General features: G+C 47.0%; 1 protein-coding gene across 1 annotated transcript in view; it reads right to left on the bottom strand.

Moving 5' to 3' along the window:
- The window catches only part of kif16ba (kinesin family member 16Ba), a 101864-nt gene extending 91442 nt beyond the window's left edge, over positions 1 to 10422 (bottom strand). Inside the window, exons 1-3 of the mRNA XM_061223166.1 lie at positions 10060 to 10422; positions 6180 to 6249; positions 4616 to 4729 (exon numbers count right to left, since the gene is read on the bottom strand). Of these exons, the coding sequence (XP_061079150.1) occupies positions 4616 to 4729; positions 6180 to 6249; positions 10060 to 10106 (231 nt within the window). The 5' untranslated portion in view covers positions 10107 to 10422. The remainder of the gene's footprint in view (positions 1 to 4615; positions 4730 to 6179; positions 6250 to 10059) is intronic.
- Between the last annotated feature and the right edge of the window lie 9453 nt (positions 10423 to 19875).

Raw genomic sequence — 19875 nt, 5'->3', positions numbered from 1 at the left:
ATCTCATTGAGCTGCCAATTATTGGAATCAGGTGTGTGAAATTAGTGTTGAAATAAAGACCTACAGGAGGGTAGATCTCCAGGAACAGGGCTGATCACTACTGCAGTAGATACCGCATCATCACTTTAACGTTCATCCTAGACTCCTTCTCTCTCTCTCTCTGCTTTGGTCAGGTGGTCTCTGTTTCTCTCTGTCTGTCTCTGGTCTCTGGGGTTGATCAGTGACGGTGGTGATACGGGGGGGGGGGGGGGTCACAGGTCTGTCAGATGCACGACTGAGCGTAGCGACAGCGGTCTGGCACCTTTCCACGGCCCAACCAGTGACACGGAGCGGACAGCAGCCTCGTCACCACCTGTACATTTGGCCTGGTGTGTGTGTGCAGCGTGAGAGAGAGAGTGAGAGAGTGAGAGAGTGTGAGAGTGTGAGAGTGTGAGAGCGTGAGAGAGAGAGAGAGTGTGAGTGAGTGAGCGAGAGAGAGAGAGTGTGTGAGAGAGCAAGTGTGTGAGTGTGTGAGAGAGCGAGTGTGTGAGTGTGTGAGAGAGCGAGTGTGTGTGAGAGAGCGAGTGTGTGAGTGTGTGAGAGAGCGAGTGTGTGAGTGTGTGAGAGAGCGAGTGTGTGAGTGTGTGAGAGAGCGAGTGTGTGAGAGAGCGAGTGTGTGAGTGTGTGAGTGAGTGAGTGTGTGAGTGTGTGAGTGTGTGAGAGAGCGAGTGTGTGAGTGTGTGAGAGAGCGAGTGTGTGAGAGAGCGAGTGTGTGAGAGCGAGTGTGTGAGAGAGTGAGAGAGTGAGAGAGTGTGAGAGTGTGAGAGTGTGAGTGTGAGAGTGTGAGAGTGTGAGAGCGTGAGAGCGTGAGAGCGTGAGAGAGAGAGAGAGTGTGAGTGAGTGAGCGAGAGAGAGAGAGTGTGAGTGAGTGAGTGAGTGAGTGAGTGAGTGAGTGAGCGAGCGAGCGAGCGAGCGAGCGAGCGAGCGAGCGAGCGAGCGAGCGAGCGAGTGAGAGTGTGAGTGAGTGAGTGAGTGAGTGAGTGAGTGAGTGAGTGAGTGAGTGAGTGAGTGAGTGAGTGAGTGAGTGAGTGAGTGAGTGAGTGAGTGAGTGAGCGAGTGTGTGAGTGAGTGAGCGAGTGTGTGAGTGAGAGAGTGTGTGAGTGAGTGAGTGAGTGAGTGAGAGAGAGAGTGAGTGAGTGAGTGAGAGAGAGAGTGAGAGAGTGAGTGAGTGAGTGAGTGAGTGAGTGAGTGAGTGAGTGAGTGAGTGAGTGAGTGAGTGAGTGAGTGAGTGAGTGAGCGAGTGTGTGAGTGAGTGAGTGAGCGAGCGAGTGAGTGAGTGAGTGAGCGAGTGTGTGAGTGAGTGAGTGAGCGAGCGAGCGAGCGAGTGAGTGAGTGAGTGAGTGAGCGAGTGAGTGAGTGAGTGAGCGAGTGAGTGAGTGAGCGAGTGAGTGAGTGAGTGAGTGAGTGAGTGAGTGAGCGAGTGTGTGAGTGAGTGAGTGAGTGAGCGAGTGAGTGAGTGAGTGAGTGAGTGAGTGAGTGAGTGAGTGAGTGAGTGAGTGAGCGAGTGAGTGAGTGAGTGAGTGAGTGAGTGAGTGAGTGAGTGAGCGAGCGAGCGAGCGAGTGAGTGAGTGAGTGAGTGAGCGAGTGTGAGAGCGAGAGAGCGAGTGAGCGAGTGCACAGACTGTGGCTGACAGCACTCATGCCTACTGGGGAAAGGGCTAAATAGGCTCTCTGCACAACAGACAGGAGCCTTCACAAGCTCTGCCCCGCAGTCCCTGTGTGTCTGCGGGATGTTTTCATGCACACTTTAGTGCCGTTTCCGCCCCAATAGGCAGAACTAATGTGGTCAAGCAGATCACCGGTGCTTTGACAATGCAAATACATTTTTACACCATGTCAAATACAATTGAGATCACTTGATGTATTCAGATTTTAAAAAAAATTCTCTTGATTGTAAGTTAAAAATGTAAGTCCAATGGCTTATACACACATTCAAGTCACCATCACTGTGGTTATGACTTAGGGAAACATAAAACAGTAATTTTATAAAAACCATTAACCGACGTTCGGCAGCTCAGTGAAGTACAGCACTCACACAGTCGGGGTAGAATATCTGAAGAGTATTTCAGGAAACACAATAATGGCCTCTCAATAAAAGCCATATTTTTCTTCCTTGGCTCTGCCCACACAGTCTGATTAGACATCAGTGAGATCAGAAACTCCAGAAACAGAATCAGAAAAGTGTACAGCCGACATTAAGATTACAGTTTTCAGCAGAGCAGCGGGGAAATAACTCTCCAGATCGGTCCAAAGCGGTAATTTGTGATTGGCGCGTCAGTTCATCCGAGGCCAGAACACCGGGCCGCACCACTACGACTCCTCGGAGAAAACGAGCCTTCCGGCGTGTTCTGGAACAACTGTAATTATCGCTCCGGTGTTAAAGCGCAGAGTGCCGAGAAGCGGCCTTCCCGCGGAATAAAACGCCTTCGCCGTGCTCCTAACGCACTTCACTCGAAGGACACCGCAGGTGTTCCAACGAGAGACCATCATCATCATCATCATCATCATCATCATCATCATCATCATCGTCGTCGTCGTCGTCGTCATCCTCCTCCTCCGAAACGCCGTCTGAAGGCCACAGTCCGCTTTAAGCACAGCTTAAGCAACAGCCAACGCGCTTCAGGATTAGCGCCGAGGGGGAGGTTCAATCGACGGGAACAAAGTGAAATAACTTCCAGCACAAACAGAAGAATTATTTTATAGACAGCTTATTGCTGACGTCTGCCAATGATTAACGCAGGCAATAAAATTATCTGTGAACGGCAGGAGTTGCGGTTTGAGATGCCATTTTGATCGAGCCGTGCAGACAAAACGGTTCCCGAACGGCAGTCGAACAAGGCGGAAACCCACTGCTTTGTCTCTCAAACCAAACCATTTCTAAGTATAATAGTTTAACAGCAACACCTGCCGCGTTGCTAGACCGGTGATTCAGGAAAACAACTTGAAACCATATTCACTGCACCCATAACGTAATAGCTATTGACTGCTTTTTGTTTTTATTTCGTTATTCCAAAATGAAACGTCGTGTTAAATTTATCTGAGACGGCCCCATTAGCCTGAGGCGGGATGAGTGGAGCGCCAGTTTAAAACCGCAGGCCTTCAGACGAGCCTACGGCTCCGCGCCATAATGAGAAACATGAAAACCGGGCCAGGAACAGAACGCTTCTGGGAGGAGGACGTGGCAAAGAATTAGCAAACAGGACTGTTATCACAGGAGTAAATATGCATACAAGTTTGATCAAACATCCTGGATTAAAAACAAACACACACATTTTAATCTATCCACTAGAGGGCATTACAAAAACCAAACCAGATCTCACATTAGGCATATTCAACAACACAGCTTTAAACAGGACATTTAAGCCTGAGGGTATATTATTATTATTATTTATTTTGTTTATTTTTTCAGCTCAAGGCGACAGCACAACCCTTGAGGTCACACTCTTCCAAGCGGTCTCCCGCCCAATTTCAAATTCAATACAAACTGCTAGTTTGGCATTCAGCACTCCTCCGAAGGACGAGGTAAATATTTACGCAAGATCAGAACAAAACATATCCAGCCTTAATCTGGATAAACCACCAAAATTATTTGTGCAAAACGCAAATATGCAAAGGCTTGAGTCTGAGCCCAAGTCTGGTAAATTTTACACAAATTCTTGTCTAGGCAGCAGCCGGTAAAAATCCTTAAAAACACACACAAATATCAAAATCCACCACAAGCTTCTTAAGGCACCACAGTGGAGCCAATACAGACATGGGGCCACAGAGCCCTATATTGTGAACTGGCATCGGCGAGCACGGACTGGCTTCTCCCGCACAGTCCATCAGTGTGCCTAAATGGGCAACACTAATCAGATTACCGTTATCAGATTCTACAGAACAAACGGCTCAAACGGAACACAGCCCAGGGCCCGGAGATTCTCCATTCGGCAGCCGAGCTCCAACAGCGTAATAAAACTGACACAGGACAATGCGGTTATTCGGGAGGTTAAATCAAAAACCAACAGTGTGTGCACCTTGCTGTGTCGTGCATCATCACAGACGGGCTTACAGCGCTGAGCAAACCAGAAGCTACGCTAAAGGTTAGTCCCATTACCGCTAAATTCTCCGGGGGGTTTGGAAGGGCAACACAGGCATGCGCTTAGTCATCCCCGCCCCCCACGCTGATGCCCTACAAGCTACTGCGCTGCTCCTCTGCACAACCAAGACAGTCAGGGTCGCCAGACCACCTGCATCGGACTGAAGGAGTCACTAGTCAGCAACGATGATAGCAAGAGCAGTCGTCTGGCAGTCAGAGTTGCCGTTCGATCCCGCCCTGGGTGCGTCAGTGTCACTAAGACTGCCTGGACTAACCCCCCCCAACGGGGTCCTGACGAGCTGGTTGGTGCCTTGCATGGCAGTCTTCTGCCATTGGTGTTTGAGAGTGTGTGTGTATGCATGTATGGGTGAAAAATAATTTAACATTACTTCAACTCATTACAACTTCATGACAAGAAAGGCCTTTAGAGAAAGGACACAAACGTGACGATACGAAACAGAACATCACAGCGTGTACAAGAGAACGTGGCACCCGTACCGTCTCCTGAGAAACGAAGGAGGAGCTTCGACCGTCGGCCGAGTCGTAGGAGAAGTCGTACGTGAACGTCTTGATCCTCTCCCGGCCCGAGTCCCCGGAGTTCCCATCGGGAATCTGCGGGAGGAAACACGGAGCGAGCGCTCCCAGTTCAGCACTTTACCCGGATACACCACCACCGGGAACACCACAACTGAGCAAGACACCTCACCCCTAAACGCCCCTGACGAGCGGGCGGGTCAATGGTAAATGGTAAATGGTTGGCATTTATATAGCGCCTGTATCCAAGGTGCTGTACAATTGATGCTTCTCCATTCACCCATTCATACACACACTCACACACCGACGGCGATTGGCTGCCATGCAAGGCCCCGACCAGCTCGTCAGGAGCATTTGGGGGTTAGGAGGCGTCTTGCTCAGGGACACTTCGACACAGCCCGGGCGGGGGATCAAACCGGCAACCCTCCGACTGCCAGACGACTGCTCTTACTGCCTGAGCCAATGAGACGACCGCTCATACTGCCTGAGCCAATGAGACGACTGCTCTTACTGCCTGAGCCATGTCGCCCCCTGGGTGCCTTGCATGGCAGCCAATCGAATGCGTGAGTGCTCGTATGAACGGGTGAATGAATGCGAGGCATCAGTTGTACAGCGCTGTGGATAAAGGCGCTATATAAACGCCAACCATTTAACATGTACAACTACCACGAGAACGCCAAGAGCAAGCGTTCCAACTCCTTTCATTCCCCCACGCCACTGTACTGCTCAACTCAAAGGGCTGTGCAGGAATATAAAAAGCAGGGAAGGCGTTCGATGTGAAGGTCAAACAGCATTCACCGGGGAAAGGCGTGCAGACGCCTTTATCCTGGCAGGGAGCCTGAAACATGAGCCCTCTCCACTCGAGACTCATACCAGCCATGAACCCGCAAATCCTCACAATGTCTGGCCACAGAGACGGGCTTTTTTTAAAATGTGGACAAACATAACAATACAGAACAGAACGGGTCCCTGGAGCAGACAGCGGGGAAAATGCGGTCTAATCCAGGGAAGGGCAAGGCAGGCCATATCCACTCCTGTTCTGTGCAAATTTCTGCTCTTAATTATTGAATTAGTCCAACTATTCACATGATCTGTCATTTATAGCCACATTCCGTAGTATAAACAGCAGCTGATGAATGTTCTTGTCTTGTGGCGTTTTATTGTGCTCTAATTTCGCGAGTGAATTGGTCATGGTGCAAATGGCTAATTAGCTGATTGAGCCTGGAGTGGAGTTACTCAAGGACTGGAGTTAAACCTGCAGAGACACCGGCCCACCAGGACTGGAGTTGCCCATCCCTAGGAAAATCTCTATAGCCTATATCAGGGATCCTCAAATCTGGCCCCCAAATCCAAATCCAGCCATGGTTTTCTTTTCTCCCAGTTAACAGAACAATTAGTTTTACCGATTGGCCAGACTGTCTTCACAGTTGACTCCCAGGTAAAGGGATAGTGGAAAACCAGGTCTCAGCCCTCGGTCCATATTGATCGGGAGAGGTTGCCTCAAACAATGGAGCTTTTTATAACTCACCTTGAGGTTAGTAATGGAAGTCTTGTTCCCTTGCATATGAATGATGCACTTGGCAGAGAGATCTTTCTCCCTGTGGAGAGAACCAGTACAACTCAAAGACAAGTACATAAAACATCAGAATACATTCACATTGATTTTGAAAAAATTATTCAATTGCATAATATGAAGGGGCTTTACAGACGACAGAATAACTGCGTTAGCTCAACGCCAAGGCTGCCCGACCTCATACGAAAAGGGCCGGGGCGGGTGCAGGTTTGTGTTTTAGCCCGGCGCTATGACACTGGATTGAACCAACTAACTAATGATGGTCTTTAAATCAAGACCTTGATAAACAGAATCAGGAGCATTATTGCTGGGCTATAGCAAAAGCCTGCGCCCATAGCGGCCATTTTGGGATAAGACTGGACACCCCTGCTATATGCCACCTGATAGCAAGTGCCCAACATATAGTGGTTGCTGGGAGCCAGAAGGTCATTACATTACATTACCAGACAGACAGAGAGACAGACAGAGAGACAGACAGAGAGACAGACAGAGAGACAGACAGAGAGACAGACAGAGAGACAGACAGACACTCTTATCCAGAGCGACGTACAGTTGATTAGACTAAGCAGGAGACAATCCTCCCCTGGAGCAATGCAGGGTTTTGCTCAAGGGCCCAACGGCTGTGCGGATCTTATTGTGGCTACACTGGGGATCGAACCACTGACCTTGCGGGTCCCAGTCATGTACCTTAACCACTGTTACAGGCCGCCCTTCAGTGGTTCGAACCCCAGTGTAACCACAGTAAGATCTGTGCAGCTGAGGGCCCTTAACTCCACATTGCTCCGGAAAGTCAAATCAACTGCAGTCACTTTGGATAAAAGTGTCAGCGAAATAACAAAATGCAATGTAACATTATCGGGCCAAACGGCCAATGCTTGCATAGAAAACAGGCAATGAAACGGAGCTCGAGAGTCAAGCAGTCAGGACACGGGCCATTTGCGAGCTGCCAATTTCATTTGGCCGAAGGAACAGAAACAAAGAACAGCTTGTGTTGAAACATCCATATAATGGGCCCAGCTTGCATTACAGGTGATGGGGATTCACACTACAGTGTGAGTGTTCTACATCATTTAGGACTCAGCCATATCATACCACTTCAAACTAGGGCCGTTCAGCCTCCATACCAAAACATCCAAACTGGCCATCACTGCCTAAACCCCAACAAGCACGCAGAGTTGATCTGACTGCAGTCAACGTGCATGCATGCGACAGGATTTAATGCGATCGCGTACCTTCCTGACACTATTAGAATGCAAACGGTCACACTTGAATTGAGTGACAGTTCTGATTGTCGGGGACTTTCCAGGAAAACGAACGAAGGCTCAAATTTGCATGGCGATTTTAAACGGACACGTTCCCGCTGGCAACAGAGTGTAAAGTAGGTCACATTAATAATCCGCTTGACAAACGGACAAGGCTAGCGGCTGAGGAGAGTTTGATTGATTTGGGCCTAGCCCCAGGCTCCACTCTCTACGTTGTGTCCCGGATTGACCTCAGAATCCTGGTCACTGCCGGACAGATGCTAACGAGCGATGTTGGCATCAATACGACTCATACATTGCTCATGGTTTCCCTAATTATTCGTTTATTAATACATTCCAACCACTACAGCCAATTAACACCCCTCCCTTATTATACATAAATTGTTATTTAGCTGATGCTTTTATCCAAAGCAGGTGATTAGGCTAAGCAGGCTAATCCCCCCCTAGAGCAATGCGGGGTAAAGGGCCTTACTCAAAGGCCCAACAGCTGTGCGGACCTTATCATGGCTACGGCGGAGTTTAAACCACATGACTCCCCTATTTTACCTGGAAAGAGATTTCTTCATTTCGACACAACAAATAAAGCACGGGTTAAGGCTATTCAGAAATTGCATGGCTTTCTTGAACAGTTATCCAGCCTACTTGAATTTCTTTGGCAAAGATGGATTTTACTCAAGGAAAGAAAATAAAGGATTGAAAACAGCCAATGTAAGATGGATGACCTCTCCATCTTTTTGGCTTCTAAAGAAAAGCAAACGGCAGCAAGATAATCTCAAGAGCTATAAAGTAAGAGCTGTCATGGAAACCAAAGTAAATATGATGAGTCTACTGAAGCCGAGGCAACGATTACTGCTTACACAGGCAAAAAAAATTGCATGTGAAATGCTTACACTTGAGACCACACGATGAAATACCGCTAAACCACCACTGACAGATTGTTTTAAAGGAATTGTTTTTAGTATTGTACAGAGTCTTCTGCACATTGTGCTGCAATCATACAGAAACGATGTAATGATAATTGTTGTCTCTGTGACTGCTTTGTGTATTGGTATTTTTAGTTGGCTAGGTAAGCAGTGTTTGGATGGTTAACTTTGGTCACTTTTGCTCGGTTTGTTTCTTTGTTCTCAAAATTTTTTTTAAAAAAATTTAAAAAAAGGCCCTCGTCCTTATCTTTGTTGTACAGGTAGCAGTTGAAATTGTACTTCCCTCTAGGGTCTTTCAGCGAACTTATCCCTGGTTATGGGTATGCACTTTGTTGTACGTCGCTCTGGATAAGAGCGTCTGCCAAATGCCAATAATGTAATGTAATGTAATGTAATGGTGTACTTAGGACTCACAAGGAGTAGTTATTGGCATATCGACTACAACGCAAATAGACAATCACCACTGCATACGCGCTGTCTTGATAAAATACTTTGCGTGTAGACTACATGTCTACGCTTGTTAAGGTAGATTCACATTTACTTTTCATAAATTGCGGGAAATGGTTCACCTTTTCTACCTGCTTTGCATGTGAAGTGTGATATTTCAAATGAAATCAAATCTGGCATTTGCGTTGTTGATGGTTAGGCTTAATGTGGAAAGCCAAGACGTCGCTTGAAAACCGCTGTTGTGTTTCAATTCGCAAAAACGCCCATATCAGTCTCGCCTTGCAATGCCAAACGCCTCGGGGCTTGTTCTATGGTTTCTTACGTGTCCTGAAAACTTATTTGCCTATAGCAGGCCCAAATAACGTTATTGACCGTAAACGTGCATTCCCTTTTCATTGAGATTTAGCCAATTTAATAATGTTGGTTGTCGTGTGGGTTGATTTGGAAAGCAACCTGCTGTTGCTTCATATTGTTATGCAATGTAACTCAGTATATACCTCGATAAACAACGTCTAAAGATAGCAACAAAACACGACTATTTCATTAGATCGTATGCTACCCAAAGTGTGATAAAAAGTTGCGTTCTGTGTGTTTAGCCACAGAATCTAACGTTCTGCTTTAAGAGAAACCACCTAGTAATAACTGCAAAGTACATAAACGCCACCTACATCTGCCAGCGCTGCGGGACTTGGCTCTATTTGGGGGATTCAATAGAAGTTCCGGGTTGGCAAACGTTAGATTAACGTTAGTTCGCTAAAAAATATATATCCAATATAATTTAGCTAGTGATCAAACCGTTTTAAAACGCATGAAACGGGACGCAGTTCCCAATAACTGCAAACACGCATAGCTCATCTGACCCATATTTGCTTGATAAATCGCTGTCAATAAATTCACGAACAGGAGCGATGCTGAGCGACTTGCAACTAAAGAGCTAGCTAGCAGGTGCTAACACAGCTGGACCCGGTGTTTTATTTAAATGGGTTGTTAGATTAGCAGTTGAAGTTGAATATATTCGTCTACTGAATGGATTTAATAAAACCTTAAGCCTGGCCGTGCTGCAGTCTTCTATAAAGGCGGGCGTAAAAAACGTTCCAGGTATTCAAGGCACCAGCATAAGATGCGAGTTAGCAAGCTAACGTGGTTGGCCATCAACTCGTGATGAGACGACGTGTGTGTCCAGTTCGGACAATAAAAACTTACCGTCTGTTCATGGGCCTGACCCGGACAGCCACTCTAACCGATGCCATTGCACGTCCATGTACGGGTAACCTAGCTATGTCACAGATGCACAGATCAATTAGCTAGTTTACCTGATCCAAAAACAGAAAAGAGACGTCTAGCTAACTGTTAGTTAATGCTGGATGTATTCGGTCGAGTTAGCAAGCCAACTTAGTCAGTATTCTAGGCATTAGCTAGCTATTTGTGTCCACACCGGCTACCGCACAGGAAGTTTTCGGACTACTTATTTACAATTTTTGTTACGTGTCCCTTTATTTGACCGAACTCCTCACAGGAACGCAATCTGGCCACTGAGTCTGAAAACAAAAAAATCAAACTCCTCCAATATCGTCAGCTGATAAAGGATATACGGATGGGGAGAAAAGACAAACTTCGGTCGAAAAACGCGTTTTCGTGAAAAGGTAATAGTGATGTCATCTACTGTGATTATCTACTTTGCGTAATGTTGCTCCGTTCTTTCATTTACATTGCACGAGTCTCGTGTGACACCAGAAGGTTATAACGGGAAAACAATCATTTGATAGTACCAATTTAATAATGCCTCTTTTGTGGTTGTCAAATCTTCATGAACATCAATTATAATTGGTCCACTTATTTGGAGAATGTAAATCGTCATGTAATCATAAATGTGCAAAGAAATGTGATGTGGGTGTATTGGCACAATGCTAACCATTATGATTTAATTTCTGCATTCAACTTAGCTTGTCTGTGTTTTGTGGACTATGCCCTGTCAAAGAGGAACTGGAACTGAGAGTTTAGCTCGAATAAATGGCTGCATTGTGCATTTACAAAATCACTAATACAAGCTTCCGAATATGTTCCTGAAATATCCATCATCTTTCAGAATTCAACTTTGTTTTTATACATTGCCTTGTCACTGTGGAATCTACGACCGAATTTGTAATCAATATCTGTGTCTGCAGATGTCATTTTGACAAAACAATGTGTATGAGCCAATGTGTACGACTCATAGTTGTAAGTAGACTTATTGCGGAACGCAGGTATTTTCTCTGACACCATGACAGTTATCCAAGGGGTCAGTACTGCAGATGCGTGCATGGCTGTTTATGAAGTACCAATACATAACCTGAAGATGGTGCTAGAGTACTCTGGTCTCAGGACTGTGTGGACATTTGATTTTTTTTGTTGAAATCGTTTTAGATTTGGATGGAATTGAATGAACTGCAAGTAGAGAAAAGTTTAAAGAAACTGTAAACAGAAGTATTTTTAAGATGACACCCAGATGCAAAAAAAAAAAGAAAGAATAATAATTTGTTCTGAACTGGATTGATATCCAGTTATAGTAGGGGCAGCCAACCCTTCTACTTGAGAGCTGCATGGTGTTGCTGTTTTCATGAAATCTTAAACATTGTGACTCTCAAAAACCAGCATTAAAGAACCCTGCTGTCTAGGTGTCGTCCATTTTGTTCAACCACACCTATTATCTGTGAGACACTCGGAGCACAACTGCCGCGTGTCCCGTAGTGTTTTGTGTTTAGCGTTTGAATTTGGAGTGGCAGTTGGGTTATCGTCATGAATGAACTCAGCCGGTGTAAAGAGGCCCCGCTTCAGTTGGCTTCATCGCAAAAACACGCCGTAGATAATTTCACAAATTCACAAGTGTGCACACTCAAATCATGAACAAGTCGGTACCTCACTTTTAATGAAGAGTATAAAGATAATCCCAAAAAAGAGGAAAAACTAAAATTCAAGAAAACCGTTTAATAGTTGCACATAAGATACATTTTACTTTAGCGAACCCTGTGGGGTAATTTGTCCTCTGCATTTGATCCATCCTAGACACTTAGGAGCAGTGGGCAGCCCCAGTGCAGTGCCTGGGGACCAACTTCAGTTCTTAGGCTGGTGCTTTGGTTGAGGGAAAAGGGCAGGAGTGTACCTAATGTGGCATGCAAGACAGACACACACTCACACACACACACACACACACATATCACATGGGCATATCCCACAATGCAACACAGGGTGGTGAATTCAGGCCCAGGCAGGGTTGCCTTCTATGCCTCACTTTCTGTAGACCGGTTTTCCCACAATTCCGTTTCACCCCCAAAGGCCAAAATTAAAACTATTTATTCAAAAAGAAGAAACCTCTCAGAGTCCATGAGTTCCAGAGATAATACAGAAAGTGAAAGTCTGCAGTCTGTGCTGTTGCTGTAGTCGTTTATCTTATCTATTGTATAATGCCATACGTCCAGACTTGGCCTATTTACCATGCATACTAGATTTGATTGATGTCCATGGTTGTAGACACCTGATAATTTGGGAATTGTACCTTATCTAACCTGTTCTGTAGTTAGTTTGGTATACACTTATTGCTAAATAAATGTAATGTAATGTAATGTAATGTAATGTTCATCGGCTGTTGGTGTTTTTCCCAGGCGCAATAATAAGATGTTTTGCTCTGAGCTGAGTCAGCAGATGTAGAAGAAATCAATCTGGAATGTCAATCTAGAATGTGATAAGTTTGTGTATATAGTACTGTGCAAAGGTCTTATACACATGCACGAAAATCTGTAAAGCAAAGATACTTTTGTGAATAATGAAATTAACCAGTGACCAGTTAAAATCTACGACACTGGGTTGTTGTGACCACCCTTTGCCTTTAAAACTCAATTTTAAACTCGGTTTTTCTAGGTACACTGTTCTGCAGTTTCTCTCAGAAAATCAGCTGGTACGTTGAGCCGATCACATTGGAGAACATTCCAGTTCTTCTGACTCTGGTTGTCTCCCTAGCTCCTGGCTCTCCAGGTAATTGCAGACAGCCTTACGTTTTTATCGTTGTCTTTACTTAATACAGTTTGTTACTTTTTTTGAGCAAAATGCTAAAATTTCACAGCAACATTTTTAGGAAATTTTTTAATGTTTGGAAATCCCAAATTTTCTCTTTTGTACTTACACAGTAATGGAGAATACAAAACAAAAAAAACAAATGAATCTATGTATAAAAATATCTATAAAAAGAACAATTTGATATTCAAAAGAATGGTGCTTCAGATTTTTTGCCCAGTGCTTGGTTATTTTCAAGACACCCCCCATGCATAACCACTAGGTGTCGCCACCTTGTAACAATCCCTACACCCCCACACCCCCCTCCTCTGCCCCAAATTGTCCTGATGTGAACTTGCACACACCCCACCCCTCACCCGCTGTCCTATATTTCCCCCAGCCTGGCTTTTGGTGTGAAGGTGAGGTTATAGCAGAAGGCCTATTTTCAGAGAACACCCCCAAGGCTGTGTTTCACATTGACGGAGTATCCTCCACAACCTGCACACACACCACCGTGTGCCTCAAAACACAAGCACACACACCGCCGTGTGCCTCAAAACACAAGCACACACACCACTGTGAACACGGGCACACACACCACCGTGTGCCTCAAAACACAAGCACACACACCACCGTGTGCCTCAAAACACAAGCACACACACCACTGTGAACACGGGCACACACACCACCGTGTGCCTCAAAACACAAGCACACACACCACCGTGTGCCTCAAAACACAAGCACACACACCACTGTGAACGCGGGCACACACACCACCGTGTGCCTCAAAACACAAGCACACACACCACTGTGAACGCGGGCACACACACCACTATCTCCCTCAGAACACAAGCACACACACCACTGTGAATACGGGCACACACACCACCGTGTGCCTCAAAACACAAGCACACACACCACCGTGTGCCTCAAAACACAAGCACACACACCACTGTGAACACAGGCACACACACCACCGTGTGCCTCAAAACACAGGCACACACACCACCGTGTGCCTCAAAACACAAGCACACACACCACCGTGTGCCTCAAAACACAAGCGCACACACCACCGTGTGCCTCAAAACACAAGCACACACACCACCGTGTGCCTCAAAACACAAGCACACACAACACCGTGTGCCTCAAAACACAAGCACACACAACACCGTGTGCCTCAAAACACAAGCACACACACCACCGTGTGCCTCAAAACACAAGCACACACACCACTGTGAATGCGGGCACACACAGATGCTGGAGACAGAGACTGAAATAGTACTTTGCCCAGTGCTTGGTTCTTTTCAAGACACCCCCCATGCATAACCACTAGGTGTCGCCACCTTGTAACAATCCCTACACCCCCACACCCCCCTCCTCTGCCCCAAATTGTCCTGATGTGAACTTGCACACACCCCACCCCTCACCCGCTGTCCTATATTTCCCCCAGCCTGGCTTTTGGTGTGAAGGTGAGGTTATAGCAGAAGGCCTATTTTCAGAGAACACCCCCAAGGCTGTGTTTCACATTGACGGAGTATCCTCCACAACCTGCACACACACCACCGTGTGCCTCAAAACACAAGCACACACACCGCCGTGTGCCTCAAAACACAAGCACACACACCACCGTGAACACGGGCACACACACCACCGTGTGCCTCAAAACACAAGCACACACACCACCATCTCCCTCAGAACACAAGCACACACACCACTGTGAACACAGGCACACACACCACCGTGTGCCTCAAAACACAGGCACACACACCACCGTGTGCCTCAAAACACAGGCACACACACCACCGTGTGCCTCAAAACACAAGCGCACACACCACCGTGTGCCTCAAAACACAAGCACACACACCACCGTGTGCCTCAAAACACAAGCACACACAACACCGTGTGCCTCAAAACACAAGCACACACAACACCGTGTGCCTCAAAACACAAGCACACACACCACCGTGCGCCTCAAAACACAAGCACACACACCACTGTGAATGCGGGCACACACAGATGCTGGAGACAGAGACTGAAATAGTACTTTGCCCAGTGCTTGGTTCTTTTCAAGACACCCCCCATGCATAACCACTAGGTGTCGCCACCTTGTAACAATCCCTACACCCCCACACCCCCCTCCTCTGCCCCAAATTGTCCTGATGTGAACTTGCACACACCCCACCCCTCACCCGCTGTCCTATATTTCCCCCAGACTGGCTTTTGGTGTGAAGGTGAGGTTATAGCAGAAGGCCTATTTTCAGAGAACACCCCCAAGGCTGTGTTTCACATTGACGGAGTATCCTCCACAACCTGCACACACACCACCGTGTGCCTCAAAACACAAGCACACACACCGCCGTGTGCCTCAAAACACAAGCACACACACCACTGTGAACACGGGCACACACACCACCGTGTGCCTCAAAACACAAGCACACACACCACCGTGTGCCTCAAAACACAAGCACACACACCACTGTGAACACAGGCACACACACCACCGTGTGCCTCAAAACACAGGCACACACACCACCGTGTGCCTCAAAACACAAGCACACACACCACCGTGTGCCTCAAAACACAAGCGCACACACCACCGTGTGCCTCAAAACACAAGCACACACACCACCGTGTGCCTCAAAACACAAGCACACACAACACCGTGTGCCTCAAAACACAAGCACACACAACACCGTGTGCCTCAAAACACAAGCACACACACCACCGTGTGCCTCAAAACACAAGCACACACACCACTGTGAATGCGGGCACACACAGATGCTGGAGACAGAGACTGAAATAGTACTTTGCCCAGTGCTTGGTTCTTTTCAAGACACCCCCCATGCATAACCACTAGGTGTCGCCACCTTGTAACAATCCCTACACCCCCACACCCCCCTCCTCTGCCCCAAATTGTCCTGATGTGAACTTGCACACACCCCACCCCTCACCCGCTGTCCTATATTTCCCCCAGCCTGGCTTTTGGTGTGAAGGTGAGGTTATAGCAGAAGGCCTATTTTCAGAGAACACCCCCAAGGCTGTGTTTCACATTGACGGAGTATCCTCCACAACCTGCACACACACCACCGTGTGCCTCAAAACACAAGCACACACACCGCCGTGTGCCTCAAAACACAAGCACACACACCACCGTGAACACGGGCACACACACCACCGTGTGCCTCAAAACACAAGCACACACACCACCATCTCCCTCAGAACACAAGCACACACACCACTGTGAACACAGGCACACACACCACCGTGTGCCTCAAAACACAGGCACACACACCACCGTGTGCCTCAAAACACAGGCACACACACCACCGTGTGCCTCAAAACACAAGCGCACACACCACCGTGTGCCTCAAAACACAAGCACACACACCACCGTGTGCCTCAAAACACAAGCACACACAACACCGTGTGCCTCAAAACACAAGCACACACAACACCGTGTGCCTCAAAACACAAGCACACACACCACCGTGCGCCTCAAAACACAAGCACACACACCACTGTGAATGCGGGCACACACAGATGCTGGAGACAGAGACTGAAATAGTACTTTGCCCAGTGCTTGGTTCTTTTCAAGACACCCCCCATGCATAACCACTAGGTGTCGCCACCTTGTAACAATCCCTACACCCCCACACCCCCCTCCTCTGCCCCAAATTGTCCTGATGTGAACTTGCACACACCCCACCCCTCACCCGCTGTCCTATATTTCCCCCAGACTGGCTTTTGGTGTGAAGGTGAGGTTATAGCAGAAGGCCTATTTTCAGAGAACACCCCCAAGGCTGTGTTTCACATTGACGGAGTATCCTCCACAACCTGCACACACACCACCGTGTGCCTCAAAACACAAGCACACACACCGCCGTGTGCCTCAAAACACAAGCACACACACCACTGTGAACACGGGCACACACACCACCGTGTGCCTCAAAACACAAGCACACACACCACCGTGTGCCTCAAAACACAAGCACACACACCACCGTGTGCCTCAAAACACAAGCCCACACACCACCGTGTGCCTCAAAACACAAGCACACACAACACCGTGTGCCTCAAAACACAAGCACACACAACACCGTGTGCCTCAAAACACAAGCACACACACCACCGTGCGCCTCAAAACACAAGCACACACACCACTGTGAATGCGGGCACACACAGATGCTGGAGACAGAGACTGAAATAGTACTTTGCCCAGTGCTTGGTTCTTTTCAAGACACCCCCCATGCATAACCACTAGGTGTCGCCACCTTGTAACAATCCCTACACCCCCACACCCCCCTCCTCTGCCCCAAATTGTCCTGATGTGAACTTGCACACACCCCACCCCTCACCCGCTGTCCTATATTTCCCCCAGACTGGCTTTTGGTGTGAAGGTGAGGTTATAGCAGAAGGCCTATTTTCAGAGAACACCCCCAAGGCTGTGTTTCACATTGACGGAGTATCCTCCACAACCTGCACACACACCACCGTGTGCCTCAAAACACAAGCACACACACCGCCGTGTGCCTCAAAACACAAGCACACACACCACTGTGAACACGGGCACACACACCACCGTGTGCCTCAAAACACAAGCACACACACCACCGTGTGCCTCAAAACACAAGCACACACACCACCGTGTGCCTCAAAACACAAGCCCACACACCACTGTGTGCCTCAAAACACAAGCACACACACCACCGTGTGCCTCAAAACACAGGCACACACACCACTGTGTGCCTCAAAACACAAGCACACACACCACCGTGTGCCTCAAAACACAAGCACACACACCACTGTGAACACGGGCACACACACCACTGTGAAGGCAGGCACACAGACGCTAGAGGCAGAGACTGAAATACCACAGAGGCACCAGCAGGGGGCGCAGCAGGAGCATTACATCAGAGAGGAGCAGAAGTGAGAGGGGCCAAACCAGAGGCTAAATTGCTCTGCGCTTAAATCTGCTTATGTGGACCTCAGCATTGTTTTTACAATGGGTCCCTATGGGAAAGTTTCTCTTTTTGAGTCCTTACTGGGTTCACATGGGTTGTTGGAGAGCCTAGGTTTTTAGGTTAAACACTGAAGGTTGATTTGCCAAAAATACGGCATTAACTGAGAGAATTTTATTTTGCAGTTGTTTGTGGGCACACTTCCACAGTGTCTTGGAATTGAATGCTTACCTCCTACAGGAACAGTAGACTTGCATAACTACACATGTGCACGGCACTTCCCAGCCTCTCATATAATGGTAAATGGTAAATGGTCTGCATTTATAGAGTGCCTTTATCCAAAGCGCTGTACAATTAATGCTTCTCCTTCACCCATTCATACACGCACTCACACACCAACAGTGATTGGCTGCCATGCAAGGCCCCGACCAGCTCGTCAGGAGCATTTGGCCAGACTGGCAGGTGATTGCGCTTACCGCCTGAGCCAATGTCACCCCGATTGGCAATTCGGCTAAAGCGGAATAGCAATCTCTGATGTGTGTTACATATGAAAACAGTAAGTGGAACATTGTGAGAGGCTCCAAACATGTGAAATACGCTTCTGTGGCCATAAGTGGCATGGCCCACGACCTTGAGAGGTTGCAGGTTTCATTCCCGCACGGCTGCTCAGCCAAGGCCCTTAGCCTGAATGGCTTCACTGAATGGTTACCATAAATGACAACATCTGAATGGACTGTCAGCAAAGTGTGGCCTGTGTCAGTAGCTCTCTGCTAAATGTCACAGATGTAGTTTCTCGTGGAAATTTGTGGGGTGGCTATTTTAAGAAAATCCTACATCTTTTTCTAGGACACACACACACAAATTTGAGAGGACCAATATATTGGCTACATATATATTTTAGCATAGGTGTGTTATGTGTGAAGTGTCTGAAATTCCAGCATGATCAGGAAGTTTGTGAAATATACAGCAACTATAAACTAAAACTATAAAACTCCAAATCTAACTATAAAACCCCAAATCTATTATCCTTCCATTTTAATTTGAAATCAAATTTGTTTCACTGGTCTGCCTCTAGGGGGAACTATTGCTTCAAGCTGTTCTCCAGAGATACACCAGTATATTAGGTTCAGTAAAGACAACCTTTTCCGCTCCCAATAGCTTCAGCCTTTTGCAATAAAATAATGCTATCACTCAATTCCAGTCATTCTCAGTATAGTTATATATTCATGATTTCTGCACTATGGAAACAGATTTGCTACTATAATATAGCAATTTGACTTGCATTAAGCGCAGAAGAAATCCCATTATTCTTGACCCACATGCAGCCTTTACCCAAGAAACAGAGTGTAACTTAACGTAGAAAATGGTGATCGCTTGAATCAGCATCACACATTCCCTCAAGTGTGGGGAATAATAGGAATTACATATTTAGCTGATGCTTTTATCCAAGGTGACTCACAGTTGATGAGACTAAGCAGGGGAGCAATGTGGGGTTAAGGGCCTTGCTCAAGGGCCCAACAACTCTGCCTATCTTATTGTGGCTACACCGGGGCCTGAACCACCAACCTCCCAGGTTCCAGTCATGCACCTTAGCCACTAGGCTACAGGCTGCCCCTCTATAAAGAGTGTGGGGGGAAAAATAGTACTTTTTATTCATTTATTCAAGTCCTTGTAATTGTCATGCATTATTCAACATACGGTAAATTGGTAATTGTATTATCTTTATGTATTATACTGAGAACACTGACACTGTTTGAAGTCCCAGCTAACACAAAACGTTCAGACAATGTTACTCTCGTGCAGCGGCAATGTTAGAACACTGACAAAACATTCCAGTCACATCGTGAGAGCGTTTTTGTGTTCACTGAGGTGCCGCTATCCAAAAATATATTCCAGTATAATGTGGTGTTTTTATTAATCAGATAATAGTTTTTATTAATATAGGCACAGCAGAACCAGACACACACATTCCTGTCTCAAAATTTGGATGCAGACAAACCTCCTTCATTTGCTCCCGCCCAAAACCCAGGCTGGC

Source organism: Conger conger, chromosome 2 (genome assembly GCF_963514075.1).
Source record: "Conger conger chromosome 2, fConCon1.1, whole genome shotgun sequence".
In the NCBI taxonomy this organism is placed as follows: Eukaryota; Metazoa; Chordata; class Actinopteri; order Anguilliformes; family Congridae; genus Conger; species Conger conger.
This window is presented reverse-complemented; position numbering and strand designations above follow the sequence as displayed.